Source organism: Lutra lutra, chromosome 9 (genome assembly GCF_902655055.1).
Source record: "Lutra lutra chromosome 9, mLutLut1.2, whole genome shotgun sequence".
NCBI classification, from domain to species: domain Eukaryota; kingdom Metazoa; phylum Chordata; class Mammalia; order Carnivora; family Mustelidae; genus Lutra; species Lutra lutra.
This window is the reverse complement of record NC_062286.1, coordinates 79,945,429-79,962,114: the sequence shown is the minus strand read 5'-3', so window position 1 is coordinate 79,962,114 and position 16,686 is coordinate 79,945,429. Positions and strand designations below refer to the sequence as shown.

Genomic DNA, 16,686 nt, shown 5'->3' with positions numbered 1-16,686 from the left:
AAGAAAAAAATCTGTTTGAACCTCAAAGTTGTCTTTTAGCAGTCTTTGTCGTATATAAAAGAAGAGTCAAGATGTTGATTTTGTTCTATTTATTTTTGGTGGATGGGGAGGGGAGGTAAAAAAAAAAAGTTTGGGTTTTGCTTCAAGGAGCTTTCCTAAAGAGAAGTAACTCATTCATTACACATTCCCATGGATGAACACTGTTTTCTTGGCTTTAAACTTTCAGGACAGTTTGAATTCAAGGTAATGTGATAAAATGTACTTCTGAAATTCAGTGTATTCATTTGGACACATAAGGGGTGACCCCTTGTGTTCTCATTCTCATACAAAAGGTACTGGCACTTTGGCCTCAAGAACAAATAAAAGTATCATAAACACAACTTGTGATTTGGGTCTGGGCTAATGACTAAGGAACTATACAGCTGTAATGGTCTCGGATATTTCAATGCTACAATTAATAAAGAGACTGCTGATTCTAAGAACTATGCCAACAAGGGAATGAAAGAAGAGTTATAAGTCTGATGCAAAGTTCAGAGCAAAATATCAATGATCTCCTCCTCACTTTTGCGATATCAATAAATAAAGTAGAGAGTGAGGATAAGAATTATATGAATAATGATAAATAAAAACCATCTACAGAAATCAGAAAATATTTTTCATTAAACTTGCCACTTATTCTAGTTCAACAAGTTGCCTGTGAGGAAAAGAACTAAGGCAGGAAACTAGTTACTTGCTGTTTAGAACTTCTTAAGAGCAAAAAATGAATACCAATCAACTTCCTCGGTTTAATATTATCTTATAACGTGTTATTTTGGAACTTGAACAACTGTGTTATGCCTTGAAAGTTGAAAGCGAAACGTAAAATCACATAGAAAGCCAGAAATGTCATTAACACATCTACACAGATGTTTGCTTGTAGTTTTTGGTATCCAAAACCTTTTTTCCACACATTGCGCAGATGCCTAAAACAAACAAAAAAACAAAACATGTAAGCAATCAAATCATAATACCGACTATTAAAACCAATCAAATACCAAGTATCAACAGTTTGCTTTATGTAAGTCATTCCCGAGGCTTAAAACGGTAGTTAACAGCATGAGAAAAGAGAAAAAGAAATTAACTATCAACAATTCCCAAGTTTTGTCTTGCCTTAGAAAAAAGAGCACTTGACAGCATCTATGAACGGCTAATCCTTTCCTGTGTTATCTAAGACAGTATCAAGAGTAGGTTTAATATGAATAGAAAAACGGTATTGAAAGAAACTTACCCTTTTTGTAGGCACAGCCCTGGCAATAATGAGAACCTGGTTGATGCACAGAACTTTTACAAATCCTGCAAGTGGAGAACTTATTCTTTCCATATGGATCGAATCTAGAGTTTTTGGTTTTTTTTTAAAGAGAAAGAAAAAAATGTATAATAGAATAGAAACACTTAAATTAAATGACCTCCCTTAAGCAATGAATGGGATGAAACCATGCACTCTGTTCTCTGTCACACTCTCCAATTGCCAGGCACGGCACACTTGCAGCTGGCCACTCTCCCCGCGCCTGCACACCCCTACCCCTTCCAGGGGACTTGTATGCTGGTGAAGAGTCAGTTCCTTAATCCCAAACCCATTTCTATGAGTTGTAATTGTCAATCTATGTGTATGATACAGTTTCATATTATGGAAACTGATGAAATGTGGGTACAAAAAGCATGACCAATTCTATTAAAAACTATGAGAATTCTTTAGGATAGGCTGGGTCAGTGTGAATCACTGAACTGCTGCTGAATTACGGGCAAGATCATAAGTGGAAGGACTCGGCACTTTGCAAGTCTGTCAGTTCTGGCTCCACTTTAAAGATAACGGAAATTTGCGTTCTGGTTATGATTTATGTGAGGAAAATGATGAAGAACTCTTATCAGTGAACTCAGACTCAAAAAACCTGTCTCAGTGCCAAATGACTGATGAATGCATGTGCCATTATGTGCTGTGACTTACAAGAAGGTACATGTACGTTTTAATAACTGCCTCCTTTAGCTGACATTTTCCATTAATTGATCCAATCCCTTTGTAGAAAAGAGTTTCTACTACGTAAGAGTGCTACCTTATAGTGCTTGGAGTAGAAAATAATTCCCCCTAAACTGGTCCTAACTTTTGTTAACAATACTCATATACCAAATACCAACACTGTCCTAGACCTTGCTTCTTCTCTTGGGGTAGTAAAATACAACAGCTCATTTTCAAAGGTTAATTTCTCCAAACCCAACAGAATGTCACTTTACTCTGCACAAGGGAAGATAGACACTATTCTTCTTTTTAATAAGCTAAATTGGTGTGCATCCATATGGATGTTTTCTTTTGCTTCAAACCATATTTTATTCTAAGATGCACATTTTATTTTTTTTATTTTTTAATTTTTTAAAGGTTTTATTTATTTATTTGACAGACAGAGATCACAAGTGGGCAGAGAGGCAGGCAGAGAGTGAGGGGGGAAGCAGGCTCACTGCTGAGCAGGGAGCCCGATGTGGGGCTCGATCCCAGAACCCTGGGATCACGACCTGAGCCGAAGGCAGAGGCTTTAACCCACTGAGCCACCCAGGCACCCCATAAGACGCACATTTTAATATGTCTGAAATCTTACAGTTATTTGACAGAGACTTTTCTTTCTTTCTTTTTTTTTTTTTAGAGAGAGAGAGCACTCGAGCAAGCACAGGGAGGTGCAGAGGGAGAGAGAGAATCTTTTTTTTTTTTTTTTTTAAAGATTTCATTCATTTACCTGACAGAGAGAGAGATCACAAGTAGACAGAGAGGCAGGCAGAGAGAGAGAGAGAGGGAAGCAGGCTCCCCACTTGAGCAGAGAGCCCGATGCGGGACTCGATCCCAGGACCCAGAGATCACGACCCGAGCCGAAGGCAGCGGCTTAACCCACTGAGCCACCCAGGCGCCCCGACACTTTTCTTTCTTAAAGCAATGATACATCTTCTAAATGTTGGTATCTGGGACACCTGAGTGGCTCAGTCGGTTAACATCTGCCTTCGGCTCAGGTGGTCGTGGGTCTCAGTCCCACACTGGGCTCCTTAATCAGTGGGAAGCCTGCCCTCTGCCTGCTGCTACCCTTGCTTGTGCTCTCTGTATCTCTCTCTCTCTCTGACAAACAAAATCTTTAAAATCAATCAATCAATCAATAAATGTTGGTATCTTAGATTCAATGTCATACAATAGTATGCTTTCCAATGTGAGACATTTAGAGTATCCAAAGTAATAGCTACTTATTAATGACACTGGAGTGAGGTTGGGAGCATGAAGGAACTGGAATTATCTAAAACTGTACAATCTGTAAAAATTACAACTTAGTTCCTAATAACTGAACGGTCTTAGAAGATATCAGTAAGTCAGAGAAATACTTAAGTGTGATGCTCCACTGAAGATTAAGTCTCGTATGCTGTTTTATATACATTATTTAGTAAGTACCATTATGTACTTATGGTAGCCAGGCACTACAGGTAGTAAAAGCTTTATTATTATTATTATTATTATTTCTAATCCTTGGGGTAACATCATGAAACAGGTATTTATTCATTCAGCAAATACGTGGTGAGTGCCTACTATGTCCCTGTCACTGTTTTACATACCAAAGACGAACCTGACAGACAAAGCCTCTGCCCTCCTCAAATTAACATTCTAGTAAGACAATAGATAAAAGACAGTAAGTAAAGAAACAAACATGCTTTTCAGATAGTAATACACGTTGTAGAGAAAACTCAAACAGGACATTGTGGCAGACAAGAGGGGAAGGAGGGAAGATATCAGTTCAAATGCCAGTTAGGGACCCACTCTGAGGAGGTGACATTTCAGCTGTGATCCTAGTAACAAAAAGATGCCAGCCAGGTAAGCTCTGTGGGAAGAACTGTAGGAGGAGGGAGCAGCAAGCGCAAACCTCTTCTAGTGGGAATGGGCTTGGTCTAGCTGATGCAGGAGTTGGTACAAGGAAGTCAGAGAGGGGGGATGGGCCAGATTATGGAAAACCTTGTAAGAAAGTTGAAGGGAGGGGATAGATCATATTCTGCATGAAAAGAAAAGCAAGGCAGGGTTCTGAGGAAAGCATTTATGTAACCTTTAAAGGACCACTCTGGCTACTATGAGACTGAACCATAAAGAACTAGAGAGGAAGGAGAAAGATGGAAAGTTATTATGGCATCTAAGGAAGAAATACCAGTGGTTTGGAAGAGGGTAATAGCAGTGAGATGGACAGGAGGAGGCAGATGCAGGTTATATGCTGGTGGCAGTGCTAAAGAGCTTGCTGATAAAAGGGAAGTGAGGAAAAGAGAGGGATCAGTGCAGAATTCTAGCTCTTAGGCTCGAAGGGCTGGACTGGAGTGGTGTGATGATTAGAAGACTGCAGGAACAGGTGCCTGTTAGACACCAAACTGGTAAGTCAAGTAGGGACTTGCATATATCTTTGGAGCTCAGAGAAGAAGTCTGATTTATAGTCATTATCTGATAATAAATAAATCTGATTTATAGTCATTGACATACTGTTTGAATTTAAAGCCTCTGGTCTAAAGTCACTTGAGAGAGTATACATTTATAAATAGAAAAAAAAAGAGAAAGGTCTAAGATTGAGTCCAAAGGCACTTGACTGAGAAAGAATGGTGAATTGGGAGGAAGAAAGAGTACGGTACCCAAGAGCCAAGAGAACAGAAGGTTGCAGAGGCATCAGGTTGGCTCAACCAGTGAAAAAAAGCGACTCTACTCTCGATCTCCAGGGCTGTGAGCTCAGGCCCCACACTGAAGGTAGAGCCTATTTAAAAACAAGAGAGAACAGAAGGTTGCAAAAATGAGAGCTGTTAAAAGATTAAGTAAGATAAGAATAGAGAAGTCCAGGAGAGCAGCTGCAGGGGTTTGGTGGGGCTGAAGGCCCCAGTGGAGTGGCTGAAATTGCAAATGGAACTTCAGACACTGAGAAAGCATCTGAGAGTAAGGCTTCTGAAAACTTTTGCTGTGGAGGGAAGCAAAGAAATGGGAGCGGCAGCTAAAAGGATTCATGGAATTTTAAAAACTGAAAATAGTAAAGCATGGTGTCAAAAAGTGATTTTTAGGGTGGGAGACACTTTTATCTCCATTCTTAGATGAAAAAGTAAAGTTTAGAAAAGTCAAGAAATTGGCTTAATTTCCTGAAGGTCCCAGAGCTGGGCAGGAACAGAGTCTAAATTCAAATTTAGGGCTGACTCCAGAGCTTCTGATCTGTCCACATCTATTACCTCCAATTTGTATGATAATTAAGAACCAGATCAAATAACCTAGAGTAAACCCAAACCAGGCAATATTATTCCAAAACTAGTCCCTATAAACAATACCACACTGAAGCAACTCAATGAAACTGCAAAGTAGTTTTAGGGATAAGAAATAGTAGTTTTCAAAAGAAAAAGAATGAGATAAAGTAAAAGTCATGTTTTCTGGTGAAATTATATATAAAAAAATAGCACTAATATCTTCATATATTCATACATTGAGGAGGAGCAAGATGAAACCAGCAGGTTATAACAGACAGCTTGGCTTTGCATGCCAGGACCTACTGAACTCTGTTATATCATGAGAGAATGATGCACACCAAATTCACTCCAGTATGTTTAATTAAGACTAAAGAGAGTGGAAAGTTATACACCTGCAGAATGGCTGCTCTTATACCTACCTTGCTTTTTTTGAAGTCAAAGCTTTATTTTCATTCAGCTTCCTTCCACCACTTTCTAAATCAAAATATACATGTATTTTAGTGGGTTACTTCTGCACATTTCACTATAACATATACATTTAACATTTAACAATTAGTTAAAAAGTTCATTCTTTGGCCTCCTACCAGTAGACTAGTATTTTCAAATACTAGACAAAATTTTCAAAAATCCCTAATTAATAGCCAGGTTTTTAAGACACTACTTGAATAGGAAACATTTATTATGAGGCAATAAAATTATGAATAATCATCTTATTTCTCAGACTCAAAAGAGGATTTTAGGGATGGGTCTACACTTAATTTATCTAGTGTAAAGTCTTAAAGCCACTACTTTGGTGCCATAGACCCTGCATACAAGTACAAGTATTTCTTTTCCTTCCCTTTGGAAACACCTCAACTGTATCTAATGATATGATGGTGAAAATGTAAATGTGTAAATGATTTGTTCAAGAATATAAAAGTCAGGTTAAGAAAGTGGGAATTAAATACAGACTTTAATAAAGCAGAATCAAATCAGTTACTATGATCTATTCATTGGTGGAAAAATCATTTAATGATTTTGCTCTTTTGCCTGACAGATGACTAAATAAAAGAAGACATTAAATTGTTGGGGGATATGGGATTCTTTAGTGTTTAAGAGATGAAATACTTTGCACACACAAGATTTCTTTTTACAAATAATGTAAAGTGAAAACATTCATCACAGGAAGCACGGGATTCAACTTCTCTTTTCCAAATGGAAAAATACCTGTGGTATTCCTTGCACCATCTTTCCATGTGTCTGGAGTGATAACAGTACCAAGTTTCTTTTCACCTGTTGTAACAAGATAGTAGAAGTAAGGGGAATTAGGATTTACTATCTAATAAATATACTACATGGCGCTTAAAATTCACAGTGGTATCAACCATTGTCTTATAGTAGGAGCTTTTTCATGCCGGGGTAGGGGCTGTGAACTGAGACTGAAGACACTAACTGTGGGCAATGGGTAGCTGACTCTCGGTCACATCTGTACGGTATGATGAGTAATGATAGGTTTTTCCTGTACCATGTGTACTTTAAACAAATCTGATAAATCTAAACAAATCTGATACACCTATTTATTCCATAAATATTTACTAAACGCTTATGATATGTAAACTGTTATACAAAGTTCAGAGAGAAATAAAATGATAAATTAGATAAAGCTCTAGGTTTCAAGGTATGTATAACACACTATTTTCTCTAACAGTGGTCCTTAACCTGAGTCCCAGGGGTAGACCTCAGAAGACAAGGGAAAAAGATGAAGTTGAACACCACACTACTATATAGCCACTTATTTTTGGTAAGAGTCCATAGCTTTCATCAGATTTTTCAAAGGGGGTCAGAGACCTCTGAAAAAGAACCATTCAAACCAAAATATAAGCTAGAAAATAAAAAGCATAGTAGCAGACAACTGAAGTACTAGGAGAAATTCCATGGAGAAAGAAATAACCTTAGCTGGGGAAATCCAGGAAAGCCTGTGAAGAAGGCAGGAAGAGGGTCTGGATCTGGCAGTGGGACTGTGAAGAAAGAGGAGGAGAGATGATGAAAGCAAACTAGAGAAAGGACGTATCCTGAAGAAAGACATGGAAAGCTCAGGGTACATGGGCATGCAAAGAGTGGTTTGGCCAAAGAGTGAGGGTAAGAGTAAGTGAAAATAAAGTTGGAAAGATAAGCCAGTCTCATTGTGGAGGGTCATCCTGAATGCCAGGCTCTAAATATAGAAACCCAAAATTAATCTCTGCGCACTGAGAATTTGTTAAAGGTTTTAAATATAGAAAGTGATAGAGTGCACGTATATTTAGGTTCAATGCAAATATCTTGTGATTACTCTAAACCATGTCCTTGCATAATGATGAAGGATGGTAAGACAAAGTCTTTACCCTTTGGTTCTACTGTCTAGCATTTGGTAGACATATAATACTTGTTGCATGAATGAAAAGAAAAGGTGACAAAATACAAGAATGAAAGGTGGAGTCAGGGTCTAACTGAGCATTTTTATACAGAAGGGGAGCTGATTAAAGATTCCAAAGGATACAGAGACAAAGAGGTAGGGAGGGTGGCAACAGGGATACGAGTAGAATTTTCCTTGAAGAAAGGGAAAGAAGTAAATCGGCATGGATGCAGATCTGTTTATGGGTATAGTAAAAGAAGTTGAGAATGTTCCCATTTAATTACCTTGCTTTTGTTATGCCTATAAGAAGGTATTTGTCAAAAGAGCATGAGGTAGATGAAGTTGTTAAAGTTTAAGGGACTGGAGAACTTGGAATAGTCATAGCAACAAAGGGCAAGGGGACTGACTAAAGAGAAGTAAAAAAGATTGATGAGTAGTATTAAAGATCCTGGAGATTAGGAATTGTGCACTTTTAGTGGTACCAACTGGTTCATTTGTGCAGTTTTCCCCAGTGGCCTTCAAACACACATGCAGGACAGTTTAGAGAGAGAAGAGCCAAAGGCAGGGAGAACACAGTTTGAAGGGAAAGGGGCTGGCAAGGGATCACATTAGTCTAACTTGAGTGATGGGGACCTCAGCTAGGGTACTTGAGGGGTAAATGAGAGGCTAGGGAAAATATGAGCTATTGAATGGAAGTAAAAACAGCAGGACATGCAAGTGTTTGGATGCAGATTCACAAAGGGATGGGGGATGCATGAGAGATGATTTAGGCTTTGTGAATGGGTGACTGGGAGGACTGTCATGCCATTAAATGATGGAAGAGAAGGTACAGATTTGTGAAGTAGGGTGACAAATTCAGTCTTGGAAGTACTAAACTGCTATGTAACAACCAGATGGAGGTTCCCAGTATTGTCTGAAGAAAATTCTTCTATTGGTCTTACTTTGGAGAGAAGTCGACTGGAGATGTGGATTAGACTGGCATGGATATGCTACTTGAAGCCAGATATTTCCAAAACAAATGTCAAAAGAAGGTCAGATACAGATCACTAAAACATCTATTTTAAGGGAGAAGGAGAATAAGAAAACTCAGAGAGTATAATGGTAAAGAAGCACATAGAGAAGTAAATTCAAAGAGAAGTGAGACCAAGTTTCAAAGTCACAGAATAGAAAAGGACTGAAAGAAAGGTCTTTGAATTAAGACTCTATTTTTATTTGAAAAATAAGATTCTATAGAAGGTAGAAAGGTATTAGAACAAAGAAATAATACACAGACTTTCAGAAGTGCAAAGAAGTAAAAAGCAGGTGACCCTTTAGAACACATATCACGTTTAGATCCAACTATGTGTATTTATTTTAATACCACATTAGATCTTGGGTTCTCAGAATTTTTATCACCTTAGGAAATTAACTCTCACAATTTGCCCAGTATCCTCAATTTCCTTGAGAAAATGCATTTATGGTGTAAGAACATCACACAAAACAAGTTAAACCAGGCAGAATACCAGTCCTCTAAAGTTAAAATATACAGAATTAACACAAATTGCATAAAAGGCTAAATTTACATGTTTAGGAACCAAACTACATAAGAGAGAAGACATCAAGGAAGGTGCATAACCTAAATACATGTAAGTCATATTTACTCAAACAGGCAAAACAAAAAACTTCTTAGGTACTGGATGGAGTAGAGTTAAAGGATGTCAATGTCAAAAAGCTTCATGTGCTTTTTGGAGTGATGAAAATATTCTGAAATTGTAGTGATGGTTGCACAACCCTATGAATATACTGAAAATAACAGAATGGTACATTTTAAATGGGTGACTTGTACCTATGTCAATTACATTGCAATAATTTTTTAAAAGCTTAGTATGAGATGATGATACAAAGCACAGAAAAATGGAAATATTAGTTCCACTCTACCCCTCATAAAATGGAGCAGAGTTTAATTCTGAGTGCCATGCATTGGTGGTTATGATAGAAATAACCAGTTCTTGAATATACACTAAGGCACTTTTATCAGGCTTTACCTACATTATCTAATTCTCACAAAACCCATAAATTATGTATTATTCTCATTTTTCAGATGAGAAAACTGGGGCCAAGAAATATTAGATAACTCACCTATAGTTATTCTTTTACCTAATGTAAAAACTGTGATTCAAACTCATGGGTGCCTGTGTTCAAAGGTTTATCTACTGTTGGGGGGGTTTGTTATAACAAAATCCAGATAAGAGGACTTGAACCCTTGTCTCAGAAGAGCCAGAAATGTCCAGCCTGAGGAAAAAGAGACTTAGGGTATGACGGCTGTTTTAAAGCAAACAGTCTGTGACATCAAAAAGCCATATTTTCTAGAAAGCTCCAGAGTTTATATTAGAATTATTGATGGCAACTATAGGGAGGAAGGACTTTTTTAAAAGCCAGTGATATCGATACAGACTACTGTGAAGGTGGTGCAACTTTCTGAACCTTGCCTCAATACCACAGGTATTCATGCAAAGAGCATTTAAGCCATTGGACAGGCTGCTAACTTTGGGTTGCTAGTTAAAATATAGGATGCCCAGTTAAATTTAAATTTCAAACAATGAATGGTGTTTTAGTACTGTCACTAAAAGTAAGTCCACAGCACTTTCAGTAGTAGGGAGCAGCAAGCAAAGACAAGTCTCAAATTCAATAATGGGACACACTTCTCCTAATAAAAGTATTCATATTTTTAATGTCTGCTAAATCTGGAAACTCTAGATATTGTATATCTTTTAAGATCCATTCCAACCCTGAGGGTCTGTGAAGCGAAGGAACCAGTCAAGATCTGTCGGGGTGAGATCCCGGGTTGGGAGAGACAAAGGAAATAGACAAATGAGTGCAAAACAGACCACTCTGAACGCAGAATAACTATACGGTCGTTGGTGAGAGAAGGAATGGTCAAAGGTGTAGCACGACAAAGGCCGGAATCGGAGACCCGTGGCCGAAAGAAAAAAAATAAAACGCAAAGTACCCGAAGAACTCCAGTTAGCCTCGCCTAGCCTCCTTCTCCCAAAGATGTGGCCCCTTAACTTACATTTTTCGCACACCATCCTTCCCCGAAGGCTCCCTCAGCCGCAGAAACAGCAGCAGCTTGAAAATGTCAACACAACAGCCAGGGAAGCATTCCCCTTCCGGGTTACGACAACCCACTTCCGGCCCCTCCGCCCATCGCCCCGCCCATCCCACACCTGAAAAGCGGCGGGAGGAATTAAACGCGAGCTGGAAGGCGGGGCTGCTCCTACTGCCCGCCCCTCCGCTTCTGCAATTGGCTGTGCGATCTTGGGTCTCCGTCCCACAGGCCTGCGCCTGCGCGAGGGCTAGGGCGGCGAGTCGTACCTGATGGTTGGAGGTAGTAACCTCCGCTTCTCTTCCGCTGGCGGGAGAGTTAGGTAAGCCCAGCCGAACCCTCCCCGCACGCGAGCCTCCCGGGGTGTGCGGACAGCCCCCACCAACTGCCCATGTGGCCGACAGTATCTGTGCCCCCAGCTAGCCCGCGCCCGCCGTCCGTCCGAGCGCCACCCTTCTTGCGTGACCCAGGGGCTGCCCTGATGGACCCGGCCCTCTTGCAGATCCGTTTTTCTGTGTGTGGCCCTCCGTTTCTCCTGGTCTCCGCGCGGATGCTCTTTGATTATGCTACTCAGCGCGTCCCCCATTGCTCACACTTGCCCTGGGTGAGGCTTGCGCAGAGTCCTGAGCGACCGAATTGAGGTGGGGCTGCAGAGACAGGTCCTGGCGATTTCCGCGGAGGCTCCTCCTGTGCGAGCCTCGGGACCTGGGAACCCGGGCTAGGTCAGACCCCGGAGGCCAGGGCGGTGGCAGCCAGAGGAGCGCCAGACGGGTGTCCTCGTGTGCTTGCAGGGCCCACCCTAGGACTGCTTTCGCAGGACCCACCCTCTTTCCTCCGTTCTTGTTCATTCATTCAGTAAGCATCTGAGTTTGGGTACTGCGCACTGTATTAGATCCAGATCTACTCATGTCATTTGGGATTCTGAGAGGGGCCCAGAAAAATAAATCCGAAGAGGTATCTGTTGAGATGGTGTATTCCTCTCATTCGGCAGAGGATAGGACCTGCGAGAAACTTTTCCTTTTTCCCTTCTATTGTTCATTCTCTTCTCAACCCCTAGTGTGTATCTTTATATCAAAGAGGCGAGGCTTTGATGTGGCTTTAGTGCTTGGGAGCTTGGGAGCTTGGGAGCTTGGGACCTTGGACCTGTCTCCTAACGTGTCTTTGGCTGTTTCCTTATCAGTAGAATATTTGCCTTGGGAAATTACAGAATTATATCAGAGCAGTTAGGATAAGGACTGGACTTGCCCTTTTGTTTTTCTGGACTATTCACCACAGTGAAGTATTACTTTAAATGAATAAGGTTCTACTTAATATTAAGTATTGTACCTAACATTAGTATTAACATTACTAAGTAGTTTAGTAACAATATGTTATGTATTGTGTTAGGTAATTTATGAATAAACATATACATATAATGAGTATTTTATAGAGACAAAGAAAGTAGACTTTTTTCCTCCTATTTATGATCTACTTTTGATTGGAACTTAGCACGTGTAACAGACATTGTCATTTTGGTATTTCTGGAGCATTGGGATCCCTGAGTTTAGTATAACGTTCTTTGAACTTTCTTGATTACACTGGTCACCGTTTTGAGTATTCAAGTGTGCACTTGGTGTCACTTGTCATTTGCCAGAAGATGTGAACTACTGTGATGTTAGACAAGGGTCCACAATGATTAAAAAAAAATGCCAACAGTTTGGCTAAAGTGTATTCATGGGGTTCCTAGAATGCATAGATTATACTTCCAGCAAGAGCAAATTATTAATCTGTGCATGTTGTTTTCACCTCTGTGATTTTGGCAAAAAAAGAGAAAGAAAAAAGAAAACAAATCCCTTAATTGGTCCTAGTACATGATCCTTTTACAGAAACCAGTTACAAATATTTAAGGAATTAGTAAATTTGTCCTTTTTAGGCTCTGAGACATTTTTGAGCCATATTAGTCTACATGTACATTTATACATATGCATCTTACCATATTCTGAAACTAATACATTGCGCATAGAAAATTGACTTGTTCATGCTTACTTTTAGGTGTTGGAGCATTTAGACAATGGAAAAAATCATTATTGGATATGCTGTTTTCTTAATTTGTTTTTCATTAGATAGACTCTCAAGAAAACACCATGAAAGATACTGATATCAAGAGACTACTGTATACCCATCTTTTATGCATATTTTCAATTATCCTAAGCATCTTCATCCCATCATTCTTCTTGGAGAACTTCTCAATTTTGGAAACACACTTGACATGGTTGTGCATCTGTTCTGTTTTTGTAACTGCCGTCAATCTAGTATTATATTTAGTAGTGAAACCAAATGCATCCTCTAAAAGAAGTTCATTATCATACAAGGTAAGGCTTATTTCTTGATAACTGATTTTTAGATAGGGGTAGTGTTCCTTTTAATGAAAGAATAAAGTGTTAGTCAAGTACTTATGGGGTTATTTACAGTGAGTAAAGAGAACCTGATTTTTTATTTTTTTTCAAATCAGTAGCCTGTTATTGCTGGAAGGCTGCCCACAATGTTTGATAGATCCTTTGCCATGCATCAGTTGTGGAATTAGGATGTCTTCAGTGGATATTACAGCATTGTGAACCTAGATGGTCATGTTTTAAGTCACCGCTGAAGATAAATTCTTTTTTTTTTTTTAAAGATTTTATTTATTTATTTGACAGAGAGAAATCACAAGTAAGCAGAGAGGCAGGCAGAGAGAGAGGAGGAAGCAGGTTCCCTGCTGAGCAGAGAGCCCGATGTGGGGCTCGAACCCAGGACCTGGGATCATGACCTGAGCCGAAGGCAGCGGCTTAACCCACTGAGCCACCCAGGCGCCCCTGAAGATAAATTCTTGACGTAGCAGTCATATCTTAAACTTTATAAGACATTTTATTTTCATTTATTTCTTCCATTTCTGAGAGAAAATGGATTTTTCAGAAATTACAAAATAAGTCTTGTGGTAGCTTTGTTTTGAACATGGCCTTCCTCGACTAAACAGTGTTAAAGTTTTCAGATATCAGAATCTATTTTCTGAAATGTTCATTATCTTATAACACTTGACTATTACTTTAAATTAATAAAGTCTTCCCTTAACATTACCCAATACTATGTGTAGCTCTCTTAGATAATTTAAAACACATTTACTGCTCTATGATTAAAAAACTCGCTGTGTCTGTTATAATTAGATCTTCTTGCACTCCAAATCAAGTAGGTCCCACACTGATTTGTAGACATGCAGGTCTTTTTTCATATGCATCATATAGTCACATGAATATGATTTGAAAAAAAAACTGTAGTCCTTATTTTCTGCAAAGATTTCATGTATCACATAATAAGGATTGTCTGTTGTTTTTTTTTGTATCATAGCGTTCTGTTGTTGGTAAATATTTTATAAATACTGATTCGTGGTGTAGCTCAGTGCATACCATAGGAACAGAAGTGCTTTTAGATTCTAGTGCTGATTGGGTGGGTGGAATATGGGTAGTGATTTGTGACTTGTAGGCTGTTTTGTGGGGCTGTCTGGAGGTCCGTGCACTGTGCACAGGAGATGGAATCTGACTTCAGGCTTCCCAAAGTAAAGAACATTCAACTGTTGCACACCTGGGAATAAGTTGTATTTGAAGATAAAGTGGAAGCATTTGCTGTCCTCTAGGCATTGTCTTGAGCCTTCAAATCATTCTCATTTCTTTTTTAGGTAGCGAGGTTTTTGAAATGCTGTATCTACTTTCTTATGTCATGTTTCTTCTTTCATGTCATTTTTGTTCTATATGGAGCACCACTCGTAGAGTAAGTCTGAAATTTGTACCTTAAGGCAATTATATTTGAAACACTTGTTTACTGAACAAAGCACTAATTCTGTTGGTGAGGAATGAAAAACCATGGTGTGTTTAACTACCAGATCACAGAAGGATACTGACATCATTGCCCTTTCTTAGTAATGATATTCTTTTAACATTACTTCATAATAAGAATAACTTAATTCATTAAATGCTCCTCTTACCTAGCCTTCTATTACCCCATTGCATGTAGGGGCAGGGAGGTAGATGAGAAACTATTCCAATAAATGTGTGGACCTTGGAACCTCTAAGAGAGCTTACTATAATGATATGTATAAATTAGTTAAAATTAGCATATCAGTTGTTAGTAAATATGGTTCTGAAGTGCTTGAAGTTTTTCTTAAGAAAATTCCGTAGATTCCTGTATTTAATTATTTAATAACCTAATGTTGATGGTTTTTTTTTTTTTTTTAAGATTTTATTTATTTATTTGACAGAGGGCAGGAGGCGGGGTGCCGCTGAAGCAGGCCCCCTGCTGAGCAGGGAGCCAGATGTGGGGATGTGGTGGGGATATGGGGCTCCATCCTAGGACTCGGGGATCATGACCTGAGCCGAAGGCAGAGGCTTAACTGACTGAGCCACCCAGGCACCAGGAACATATCAACTAAATGTTGATAGTCTAAGGGCAGAATTTAACTCAACACTGTTTCAAAGCTGACCAGTTTTTTAAAAAAACTAGATTCATGAGTATTTCTTATTTAATGTTCATCACAGATTGGGAAACCTTATTTAAAGATTTTATTTATTTATTTGACAGAGAGAGATCACAAGTAGACGGAGAGGAAGGCAGAGAGAGAGAGAGAGAGAGGGAAGCAGGCTTCTTGCTGAGCAGAGAGCCCGATGTGGGACTCGATCCCAGGACCCTGAGATCCTGACCTGAGCCGAAGGCAGCGGCTTAACCCACTGAGCCACCCAGGCGCCCCGGGAAACCTTATTTAAAAGCGATTAGTGATCACAGTGAGTTAAGTTGTGACACACAGATACGTCTATATATGTAGTCATATATATTTACACACAGTTGTATATATACACAACTAAATTAACAGGTAGTTCTTTTCTAGAGAGGGGAGGACAAGACCTTTTAATGGGAAATGGTAGTTTCTATTTAATCCATTGTCAAGTAGAATGAATGTCTTGAGCAGTAGTACTAAAACCAGCAGCATCAGCATTTTATCAAAAGCAAGTTCTCAGACCTCAGAAATGCTATGGGTACAGCTTCCCCAAGCTTTAGTTTATCTCACTTTCCAAGTGGCTCCAGTATAAGCTAGAGTTGAACCAGTGGTTACAGAGAAAGTTCCAGAGGAACTTCTTCTTCAGGAAGAAAGTTAATTATCTAAAAATGGGGTTTCTTTCAGTGGAGAGTCTCATATAGATTAGAGGGTATTTAACACTTCTGAACTCTATCATTAAAGCCAGATATTTGGGACACTTGGGTGGCTCAGTTGGTTGAGGGTCTGCCTTCGACTCAGGTCATGATTCCAGGGTCCTGGAATCAAGTCCTGCATCAGGCTTCTTGCTCATCTGGGAGCCTGCTTCTCCCTCTGTGGGCCACTCCCCCTAGTTGTGTGCATGCTCTCTCGCTCTCTCTCTCTGGCAAATAAATAAATAAAATCTTTAAAAAAAAAAGAAAATTAAGCCAGATATTTGCTAGATTGTTTTTCATAGCTTGTTTTTCAGTATTAAAATTTTTTGTAATTATCATTTTGGTAGGACTTGTGTTACCTTTCAAAGTAAAGTATAAGAAAATGTTTTCATGTTGAATCTATTTAAGTAACCAAGATTATGTAGTGTACATACACCTTTAATGCTTTTAAAAAAATTAATAAAGCTTTTTTTTTTCTAGGTTGGTGTTGGAAACATTTTTATTTGCAGTTACTTTGTCAACCTTTACTACTGTACCTTGTTTGTGTTTGTTAGGGCCAAACATCAAAGCATGGCTAAGAGTTTTCAGTAGAAATGGGTAAGTTTTAATTTTATGTTTTAGTGGTGTTTGAAATTTAAACAAGTTGATGTATTTTTCCATTCCTGGATGCTTTCAGATTATTCTATGAGTGTTTTTCAGGACTCTGGTTCTCAGGGATGCCTCAAGGGCTCACCACAGTTGGGAAGTGGGGATAGGGAAAGGGTTGTATTACATTTGA

At 39.1% G+C, this 16,686-nt stretch overlaps 2 protein-coding genes across 5 annotated transcripts in view; one reads left to right on the top strand and one right to left on the bottom strand.

The window, feature by feature from the left end:
• Positions 1–74: 74 nt before the first annotated feature.
• CRIPT (CXXC repeat containing interactor of PDZ3 domain) lies at positions 75–10,819 on the bottom strand. The gene is made up of 5 exons (XM_047744556.1): positions 10,683–10,819; positions 6,466–6,531; positions 5,679–5,733; positions 1,268–1,371; positions 75–962 (listed from the first exon to the last, which is right to left on the bottom strand). Exons 1-5 carry the CDS (start codon positions 10,696–10,698, stop codon positions 898–900), a joined length of 306 nt encoding a protein of 101 aa, XP_047600512.1. The 5' UTR covers positions 10,699–10,819; the 3' UTR covers positions 75–897.
• Positions 10,820–10,867: 48 nt separating this feature from the next.
• The window catches only part of PIGF (phosphatidylinositol glycan anchor biosynthesis class F), a 35,778-nt gene continuing 29,959 nt past the window's right edge, over positions 10,868–16,686 (top strand). Inside the window, exons 1-4 of one of the 4 annotated variants that reach the window (XM_047744554.1) lie at positions 10,868–11,037; positions 12,822–13,066; positions 14,404–14,495; positions 16,389–16,505. In XM_047744554.1, coding sequence (XP_047600510.1) covers positions 12,839–13,066; positions 14,404–14,495; positions 16,389–16,505 — 437 coding nt within the window. In that variant the 5' untranslated portion in view covers positions 10,868–11,037; positions 12,822–12,838. Of the gene's footprint in view, positions 11,038–11,060; positions 11,320–12,817; positions 13,067–14,403; positions 14,496–16,388; positions 16,506–16,686 lie in introns of those variants that run through there. The other 3 variants (XM_047744553.1, XM_047744552.1, XM_047744555.1) reach the window with 3 other exon arrangements.